The sequence below is a fragment of the Podarcis gaigeae genome (genome assembly GCF_964106915.1).
Source record: "Podarcis gaigeae genome assembly, chromosome: 9".
NCBI lineage: Eukaryota > Metazoa > Chordata > Lepidosauria > Squamata > Lacertidae > Podarcis > Podarcis gaigeae.
The window spans coordinates 50,307,406-50,318,389 of NC_139685.1; the positions used below are offsets into that span (position 1 = coordinate 50,307,406).

General features: G+C 42.1%; 1 protein-coding gene across 10 annotated transcripts in view; it reads left to right on the top strand.

The window, feature by feature from the left end:
- The window catches only part of ANKRD50 (ankyrin repeat domain containing 50), a 44,196-nt gene extending 35,255 nt beyond the window's left edge, over positions 1–8,941 (top strand). For all 10 annotated transcript variants that reach the window (XM_083755358.1, XM_083755357.1, XM_083755355.1 and 7 more), the window contains 2 exons: positions 1,754–5,304; positions 6,030–8,941. In XM_083755358.1, coding sequence (XP_083611484.1) covers positions 1,754–5,301 — 3,548 coding nt within the window. In that variant the 3' untranslated portion in view covers positions 5,302–5,304; positions 6,030–8,941. The remainder of the gene's footprint in view (positions 1–1,753; positions 5,305–6,029) is intronic.
- Positions 8,942–10,984: the final 2,043 nt, after the last annotated feature.

The window sequence follows — 10,984 nt, forward strand, 5'->3', positions numbered from 1 at the left end:
ACGTGCCCATTCTGTCACTTTGCTTGTCCACACATTGTTAAGGATTTCCAGTAGCCAACAACATAAAGTAGGTTAGCAAATTATCTTGTCTTTAGATGATTAATGTAAGGTATTAGATTTATGATCTTGTCCTTGGAGTATTGAACACTAAAGGGCTTGGGAGAAATGATAAATCTTCAGAGGACCCCCTTTCAACTCCTGGATTCGGTGACTTCTCCTGGAATGTTGTCATGATAGCATGGTTCTGCTATGCCGAAGTGCTACTTTAGTTCCATTAAAATTGCATAAGTAGCCTGTGTTGTGCATCTTCATTTTCAAAATCAAATGCTTAATTGCATTTCACTTCTGGCATGATCACAGTTAACAGAATAAAAGCTGGAGTCTATTTGTGTTGCACAGTCAGGGGAAGATTAGGCTACAGATTTAGGCTTTGGGCAAGCCCCTCTCTTACTTGTGTGAAGTCACATGTAGGGTAGATGGTCATGGCTTACCCAAACTGGGGAAGCTGCCAGGCCCATATTGGCCTGTGCTCCAGACGTTCCCCAGCCTTTGACCAAATGCACACACTGAAAACCTGCCTCAGGTATTTCTACTTACAGGGCTGCTCTGAAGATCATGTAGCTGTGGTTATCAGGTAGCAAGTGCTTATCAAAGGGCAGCTGACAGTGGACACATGTGGCTGATAATCTCTCTCAAAATTTTGGAGTGATTGCCTGTTTCTATCCAGAATCAAATTGTCCCTTCATAACTTGTTTGCTGCCTGTTTATGAATCCACCCAGCCTTGGACCTCTGCTGTGTTTGGACACTGTAAATTCCAGCAGTCAGCACAACAGCTGTAAAAATCTCTTGTGTCCCTTAGTATTACTGCAGCACTCTTGCCCATAGGACTTGAGCATTCCAGCTGGATTCCTTCATCCCTTTATACCCCAAAAGAAGGTTTATTGGAAAGCGGAGCACTTTGATCCCAGAGTGCTATAAACACAATAAACATGACTCAAAACAATTGCAACCTAACTATTATAGCCCCCTGGATACATGGTTTAAACTGGGGTGGACTGTTGATCATTTAACAGCTTTCACCCACAATATAATTTGGCCTTATTGACCATCGTAAGTTGAAACCCATAGATCGTTAGCGATTAGGTGACTCTCAGGAACAGTATGCAAATTACTAACCAAAACAGCTGAAGTTAGTTGATTGCAAAAAGAGAGCTAAGATTGCAATAGCTATATAAAAGCAGTCTTAAATTCATCCACTTGAAATTTTGCTGTTACTTTCATTCTGGAACTGGTTCCAGAAAAGTACGTGCAGACTGTGTAATGTTTTCTAAGTCTGAAAAAAAAAAGTTCTGGGAGGAATGCCAAAATCAGACACTATTTCCAAGGGCAAACAGCAACACTGAGCTCATATCTTCAAATCAAACACCATATTCTGTCCTTCTGCTACATCAGATATGTGAAATCTTTGCCCCTCCAGATATTGGTGAACTACAATTCGCATCATTCTTGGTTATTGTCCATGCTTGTAGAGGCTGATGGGAGTGATGGTTCAGCAACATCTAGGTGGCAAATATGTACTACATTCTTGTGACTAGGTAGACCTTTTCAATGGCATCTCCCTTTCACTTTTTAAGGAGAATAGCATTTCTACCGTCTTAAGAACAGCAAAAATACAATGAGCGATTATAAGCTTGTTTGCAACTAAATTTCAGAAAAACTTACTTTCCTCCCCTCTTTCCTTTTTTCTTATAGGCTTTCGAAAGATAAGCCTTGATGATCTCCGAAAGGCTTACATCGTGAAAGATGTCCAACAGTATATTCTTCATCGCTTAGATCAAGAAGAAGCACTGAGACAACATCTCACAAAAGAAACTGCAGAAATGTTGAATCAGCTTCACATTAAAAGCAGTGGATGCTTTCTGTATCTTGAGCGTGTCCTAGATGGAGTAGTGGAAAACTTTATCATGTTACGAGAAATCCGCGATATCCCTGGGACACTCAACGGCCTCTATCTTTGGCTTTGTCAAAGACTTTTTGTGAGAAAACAGTTTGCAAAGGTCCAACCTATTCTGAATGTAATCCTTGCTGCTTGCAGGCCACTAACTACAGTTGAATTGTTCCATGCAGTATGGACCAAAAACATGGCATTATCTATGGAGGATTTCCAGCGCAAGCTAGATGTTCTGTCGAAAGTTCTTGTCGATGGTCTTGGAAACACAAAGATCCTTTTTCACTACAGCTTTGCAGAATGGCTGTTGGATGTAAAGCACTGTACACAAAAATATTTGTGCAATGCAGCAGAAGGGCACAGAATGCTTGCAATGAGTTACACCTGTCGAGCCAAGGATTTATCGCCTCTGGAGGCTCAAGAATTTGCTTTGCACCTAATTGATTCCAACTTGCAACTGGAAACCTCTGAACTGGCTTTGTGGATGATCTGGAATGGTACGCCTGTCAAAGACTCTTTGTCAACGTTGATCCCCAAAGAACAAGAAGTTTTACAGTTGCTGGTAAAAGCCGGTGCTCATGTCAACAGTGAGGACGATCGGACATCTTGCATTGTACGGCAGGCTTTGGAAAGAGAAGATTCTATTCGAACCCTATTGGATAATGGTGCTTCGGTAAACCAGTGTGACTCGAATGGTAGAACACTCTTGGCTAACGCTGCATATAGTGGCAATCTTGATGTAGTCAATCTGCTAGTTTCCAGAGGAGCAGATTTAGAGATTGAAGACACGCATGGGCAGACCGCACTTACTCTAGCTGCTCGGCAGGGCCACACCAAGGTTGTCAACTGTTTGATTGGGTGCGGTGCTAACATAAATCACACGGACCATGATGGGTGGACAGCCCTGAGATCGGCAGCTTGGGGTGGGCATACCGAGGTGGTTTCTGCACTCCTCTATGCTGGAGTAAAAGTAGACTGTGCAGATGCTGACAGTCGGACAGCCTTGAGAGCAGCAGCTTGGGGAGGCCATGAAGATATCGTGCTGAATCTGTTGCAACATGGGGCTGAGGTCAACAAAGCGGATAATGAAGGTAGAACTGCTTTAATTGCAGCAGCATACATGGGGCATAAAGAGATTGTGGAGCATCTGTTGGACCACGGAGCAGAAGTAAACCATGAGGATGTGGATGGAAGGACTGCCCTCTCCGTTGCTGCTCTTTGTGTACCTGCCAGTAAAGGACATGCTTCAGTTGTGAGCCTTTTAATTGACCGGGGCGCCGAGGTGGACCATTGTGACAAAGATGGCATGACCCCACTGCTAGTGGCAGCCTACGAAGGGCATGTAGATGTTGTTGATTTGCTTCTGGAAGGTGGAGCAGATGTAGACCATACGGACAACAATGGCCGCACTCCTCTTCTTGCTGCAGCTTCCATGGGCCATGCATCAGTTGTAAATACTCTTTTGTTTTGGGGGGCAGCTGTGGATAGCATTGATAGTGAAGGACGGACGGTTCTTAGTATAGCCTCTGCACAAGGCAATGTTGAAGTAGTACGGACTCTGCTGGATAGAGGGCTGGATGAGAATCATAGGGACGATGCAGGATGGACACCTTTGCACATGGCAGCTTTTGAAGGACACAGGTTGATATGTGAAGCACTTATAGAACAAGGTGCTCGAACAAATGAAATTGATAATGACGGGCGCATAGCCTTCATATTGGCTGCCCAGGAAGGTCACTATGATTGTGTGCAGACCTTGCTGGAAAACAAATCTAACATTGATCACAGGGGCTATGATGGGAGAAATGCTCTCCGTGTTGCTGCTTTAGAAGGCCATAGAGACATTGTCGAGCTACTCTTCAGTCACGGAGCTGATGTGAATTACAAAGATGCTGATGGCCGGCCAACGCTTTATATCTTGGCTCTAGAAAACCAGCTCATGATGGCTGAGTATTTTTTAGAAAATGGTGCAAATGTCGAAGCCAGTGATGCTGAAGGAAGGACAGCGCTCCATGTTTCCTGCTGGCAGGGCCATGTGGAGATGGTACAGATGCTGATCACGTACCATGCTGATGTGAATGCCGCAGACAATGAGAAACGCTCAGCTTTGCAGTCTGCCGCGTGGCAGGGCCATGTCAAAGTAGTTCAGCTTTTGATAGAGCGTGGGGCCCTAGTGGACCATACGTGCAATCAGGGTGCTACTGCACTCTGCATTGCAGCCCAAGAAGGGCACATCGATGTTGTGCAGATATTACTGGAGCACGGTGCCGATCCAAATCATGCGGATCAATTTGGGCGCACAGCTATGCGCGTAGCTGCAAAAAATGGACACGCGCAGATAATTAAATTACTGGAAAAATATGGTGCTTCTACTCTAAATGGCTGCACTCCTTCTCCGGTCCATACAATGGAACAAAAACCTTTGCAATCGGCGTCTTCAAAGATGCAATCCTTAACCATAAAATCCAATAGTTCGGGGAGCACTGGTGGGGGAGATACGCAGCCTGCTTTGCGTGGCTTGTCTAATGGGCCAGCTCATGCCTTTAGTTCTCCTTCTGAATCTCCCGATTCGACAGTTGATCGACAAAAGTCCTCCTTATCCAATAATTCATTAAAAAGCTCAAAAAACTCTTCTCTACGCACAACTTCATCTACAGCAACTGCCCAGACAGTACCGATCGACAGCTTCCACAGTATGTCCTTTACGGAACAAATACAGCAGCATTCGTTACCCCGCAGTAGAAGTAGGCAGTCTATTGTTTCTCCTTCCTCCACAACTCACTCCTTAAGTCAGAATCATAGTTCGCCAAACAGCGAATTTGAATGGAGCCAGGTGAAGCCCAGCTTGAAATCCACAAAAGCCAGCAAAACGGGGAAAACAGAGAATTCCAACAAATCTGGGTCTGCTGGCAAAAAGGTGAAACAGAGCACCTCCTCTCAACCAAAAGTCCTTGAATATGAAATGACTCAGTTTGATAAAAGGATACCTGTTGCCAAATGTGGGGCCGGCGTGCCCCTTAAATCAATGCCTAGTGACACTCAGTGTAAAATTTTAGTCCCTCCATCCCATCAGGAAGTTTGCCGGTCTCAACAGCAGTTCCTGATCCACCAACAAAGTGGGGAGCAGAAAAAGAGAAATGGAATAATGACTAATCCAAACTACCACCTTCAGAGCAATCAGGTTTTTCTTGGCAGAGTTTCTGTCCCACGAACAGTACAGGACCGAGGGCATCAGGAGGTTTTGGAAGGCTATCCTTCTGCAGAGACGGAGCTGAGCCTTAAGCAAGCCTTAAAACTTCAAATTGAGGGGAATGACCCAAGCTTCAACTATAAGAAGGAAACACCATTGTAAGAGGTGAGGCACTTTCAGCAGGGTGGCAATGCAAATAGGCATCAAAAGCTAAGGGGGAGAAGACTTCATGTCCTTACCAATGACCATTGTGCAAGAGGAATGGAGGCAGGGGGCAGCCAGATCAGTACCTTACATGCTCATGGTGTTAACAGGCCAGAGGCGTCCCATGTAAGTCTCATCATATTGCATCCACATTGATAACAATAGTCTTCTCTCCAATGCCTCTGCACAACTCCCACCAATAAGAGTGTGGGGTCCTGTAGCTCAGTTTCTGCTCAAAAGCGCTGACTGATAACTGTCTGGCACACCAATCTGTCAGCCACCTCTGACCAATTTCTGGATGCTATGTGTGCATTTAAATTATTATTATTATTATTATTATTATTATTATTATTATTATTATTAACATGAGTTATTTGATGCGTACGCTTCACATATATTTTTAAGAAAATGAATTTTATCTCATATTGAATGGCCAAGCTACCATTGTTATTGAAGCTGTACTGTTTATGGAAGCAGCATAATAACATGCTATCTGACCCTGTGTGTGTTATCATTTCAAACTTGGTCCCTGCAAAAGAAAATGCATAAGCAAATTTAAGGTACAAGATTTTCAGTGATCACGACTGCATCAGATAGATTGCCACATACAGCAGCTTATTCATAGTTTTGAGATGATCTACTTAGAATGTAACAATTTTATGTTTTGTTTTCTTTTTGTTTTCAAGGCAGCTCCATGACACCATGAATAAAATGAAGAGTTTCTGCCTGGAATGTTTTGTCACCCGGGCTGGAATCAAAGCATGTCTTGCTTGTTGAACCACATTGAAAATTACGAATGTGATCACTGCAGTACAGTTACCTTGATTACTGTAATGTGCCTAAAGAAAAAAAAATAAGGCTGCCTTCTTAAATGTAACCTTCTGTGCTTCAGAAAATAATTATTTTGTGTACTTTGTACTTACTACACAGAATAAGCACTTTCTTTTTTTCCTCAGTAGCAGAACAAGATACGTTGTATTTCCACTCACACAGCTGAAAAGTTGTTAAGAGCTAGAAATTTGAGTTCTCTGTTCCAGAAGGCTTTATCAGTGTAAATGTGCCACAGTGGACTTTGTGACAAACAGCAATGCTTTCTGTATTTATTTTACATTCATGTGCAAAAGAAACTCTGCACACAGTCAAACAGACAATGAATGTTCAATGTCACCTGAAAGACTAAGGGAACCCCTCCTCCATTGACCCAAGCTAGAGTTCCTGTTAATTATTTGAACCCACTTCTAGAAGTGTTGCGGCATACTTTTGATGTAGGACTTTAGGTGCCATTAGACTTTTTGTTGTTTTGCTGCAGGGTCCACCATGATCAAAATCCACATAAAAGACCTCATCTGTCCTCAGAGAGTACTCTTTGCATGGAGAATAGGTAATGTGAATTGGCCCATCCCCAGATAACAGCCACAGCAGCAGGCGACACCACCTGGGGTAGCTCAGAAATCACAACTGCAGTCTCAGACATCAGTGTCTGAGGCTGTGGAGAACCTGGTTTATGCATTGCATTCTGTATCTGCTCGTGGGAGCGTAAAGCAACAGAAGCCACAGCAAACATGTAAGGTGGGGCAGATTTTGAATATGTAAACGGGCTCAAAACACAAGCAACTCTTCTGTACACGTAAAATCACATTTGCATTGCTGTAATGTACAGTTGGTTTTCTGTGTTGTTCAAATGTTTCTCATAAGGAAAGCAACTCTTGTGACGGTATTGGCTAACTTCAGTACTTACCTTCAGCCTGGGGTGGAGTACGACAGTGCAATTTATTGGGTCCTTTCTCTGCTACTTGTTTTGAAGGTGGTATATGAAGGAACAGTTCTTCAGCATCAAGGCCAGTTTTCATACTACCCACTTAAATGATGGTAACTATTTAAATTCGTTAGCTGCTTTCTCTTGCCCAGGGCAACCCAAAGTGACTTATCTGGTTTTGCTTATGAGCATATGAAATAGCTCCAGGTGGAGTCAGGTCTTAGGTCCCTTAAGTCCAGCACTGTATGTTCCCTGCCCTGTAACAGAGATCCTTTAACTCAGGGGTGAGGAGCCTCTGGTCATTCAGACATCCCGTTCCCATCATTCCCAGTCAGCATGGCCAATGGTGTGGTAGTCCAAGAACATAGGGAAGCCCAGTTTCTCTATCCCTGCGTTATCTAAAAGTGCAAGGGATTCGATATGGACCCTTCTACATGTAAAACAGGACTGGGGAATCGTTAGCATCTGGCAGGCCAGATTTTTTTATCTCCCCCACTCCATCAGGCCTATCTTGATCAGGAATGATGGGAGCTGCAGTCTTAATATCTGGAGAGCCAAAGGTTCCCCATTTTTGACCTAAGTACGGAGGTAAAAATGTTGCTGGGTAAGAGTGTCAAATCAGTACTCCCAACTTGCTCTGAACTTAAGTACTGGATATTTTCAACACTGCACAAGAATATAGCTCTTCTTTCATGTTAGATGTATTGATCTGTAGAAAGACATCCCTAAAGGCTGCCTTTCTCGCTGGATCTCAGCTGTCGCTGAGATTATATTTATTTGTTTATTTGTGTGTTTTTAAATTACAGTATGTACCTTGTGACTAGATGGTGATATTTCTGGCCATTTTCACAAGAAGGCTACGCATTGCAGAAGTCTTCATGATTTTCAGCAGACTATAATCTTAATGTCTCTAAAAGAGCTGGTGGTGGTAACATGCCCAAATGCAGACACCAGCTATAGGAAGGTCAGTTGAAAAGTGCTACCTTTCAGATAATTAAAATAAAAGTTCCTGCACATTTTCAGAAACGCTTAGGAATGCAGCATGTGTTTCTCTGTTTAAAAATATCCATTTGACAAGAGTGTGAGATTGTTCCGCATTGCTTTAATGTATGATTTTTAAAAAATATATTGGCTTTTGTGGCCTCTCTCTCAAAAAAAGGTAAAATTAATCACCCTGAATTATTGGCAGGTCTGTCTTCTTTGCAATTGTGAATTGATGTGTGTGGCTCAGTTCTGCTAAGCCATCACTTGGCAGGGCTGATCAGCTATAATGCAGCAGAATTCAAGACTTCTTACTTTTTTTCTCGTTTCACAAATCTCTGTATCTCTGGTTCTGCTCTCACCTTTCTTTTCCCTATATTATCCAAAATCATCCCAAGAGGAAACTAAAGAAAGTGTCACAATTCATAATTGGAGACTAGGGAAAAGACTGGTGAGCATTAATATCTGAACCATATGTGTGCCAGGGAAGTCACCTGAAAAGGGAAATGAATGGCAAATTTACCTGTCGAAACCTTAGCATCTTACACTATAGTGATACCCTTGTCATGATCAGTATTGGGAAATGGCTTTGTTTTTACTTAAAGCATCATTTTCTCTTGTCAACTATGCTGCTATGCAAATGTCTGTTCATGCTTGTTATCCTCCATTGAAACTCTTCAAATAACATGGTGCACAGTTAAGACTTTTTCTGGATTGGATTGTAAATAGCCTATAATGTACATTGAATTTCACATTGTAAAATTTTTATTTTATTTCTTGTATTATATTAAGCAAAAATCCTTATGTATATGAAAGTGCATAATAAATATATTTGCTTTTCAAGCAGACATTTGTTTTCAATTTGCTTGCTCCTTTTTCATCCTCTGCAAAACGATATTAGGTACAAAGGTACCAACATGCTTGGAAATGGGATTCTGTTAGGGATGTGGACACACAATGTGGTATCTTGTTACAATTTATTAGATTTATATACAGCCCTTCATCACAAGATTTCAGGGTGGTTCACAGAACAAAATACAGGATAAAAGTAAATAATTAAAACAGTAAAACAATAACTCCCCCTTTCTGCAGACACATTTAAAAAGCTGTAGAATATTAATATTCTATATTCTATTCTATAATATTAATAGAATATTAATTGAAGGGATGCGGGTGGCGCTGTGGGTTAAACCACAGAGCCTAGGACTTGCCAATCAGAAGGTCGGCGGTTCGAATCCCCGCGACGGGGTGGGCTCCCGTTGCTCGGTCCCTGCTCCCGCCAACCTAGCAGTTCAAAAGCACGTCAGAGTGCAAGTAGATAAATAGGTACTGCTCCGGTGGGAAAGTGAATGCCGTTTCCGTGTGCTGCTCTGGTTTGCCAGAAGCGGCTTAGTCATGCTGGCCACATGACCCGGAAACTGTACCCCGGCTCCCTCAGCCAATAAAGTGAGATGAGCGGTGCAACCCTAGAGCTGGTCACGACTGGACCTAATGGTCAGGGGTCCCCTTTACCTAGAATATTAATCAGCCCAAGATCTGGTTGAAGGGGACTGTTTTTGCTTGGTGCCTAAAAATATATATTGAAAGCACCAGGCCAACCTCCCTGAGGAGAGCATTCCACAAATGGAAAGCCACGACAGACAAGGCCCGTTGTTGTGTTGCCACCCTCGGGGACCTCAAGTGAAAGAGGCACATGAAGAAAGACCTTGGGTGGTGATCACAAGGTCTGGATTTGCTCATATGGAGAGAGCCATTTAAGGCTTTATAGGTCAAAACCAGCACTTTGAATTGGGCCCACAAGCTAATTGGCAGCCAGTGCAGTCGGGCCCATATTGGTGTAGTATGCTCAAACCTTGTAAATATCTCTTTGTCTCTTATAAGCATCTTTTATTTATGCGTATTAGGACAGCTTGACTTGTGAATTGCATTTGGGACTAGTTGGGAGAGTGAATTATGTGAAGCTTTTCAAAGTCCTTATGAACAACAGTAGTGAAAGCTTGAAATGGTTACAGATTCCAACTTTGCAGTGCTGGAGAGAGTTCCAATGCCAGAAACTGGATACACAGTAGAAAAATCCTACACGTGTGCCAATGTTTTTATTATCTTCTGAGAATTTTTATAGAAATTCTGTGAAGATTTTATCTGTCATTATAAACATGTTATAATGATCTGCATTGCACTGGTTCAAATCAAAGCTGGTGCCCATTGATAGCATATTTATATATCTATTGTCATCTGAGATGATAATAGGTTTTTGGGTATATATGTGATAGAGATTGTATAGTGTAATATTGTATAGTTATTTTCAGGACTTGCATTGAATTATTTTGCATGTTTCAAGAGAAATTCCATAGTTTATTTTGCATGATTGTTGTGTTATGGAGATTCCTCTAATGACCCAAGGGCCTGTCAGTATCCAAAATGAGTTATAAGACCAAAAGTGATTATTAAAAATTACTGAACTAACTCTGTGCTGGATTCATAGAGAACTTGCCTTAAGGCAGAGATTTCAGCACATTTACCAAACACAAGTCCCAATATGTTTACAAGTGTGCTCCAAAACTGAAGTAAAATTGTATTGAGTTAATATGTGTCAGATGCATGATACAAAATCTGGGGGTTTTTATACCAAATAAGGCTTTCATCCTCAGTCCCCCCTGCCCAGAGTTAACAAAACAAAAAACAAAAACCTGAAAATGAGTTATTGGTAGGAGCCCAATCTAAGCAGAGACAAATGGCATCTAAGGAGGAAAGTGTTGATGGGTTTGAAAATGGAGCTGATTTCAAATGGAATGTTTAAGCAAATATGCCAAACAACCCACAGTTGTTCATACACATGTTTTGAGTATCAGTAGTTTCTGATTTTGAATCACAAGAAAGCACAATCAGACATCTACAGTCGTA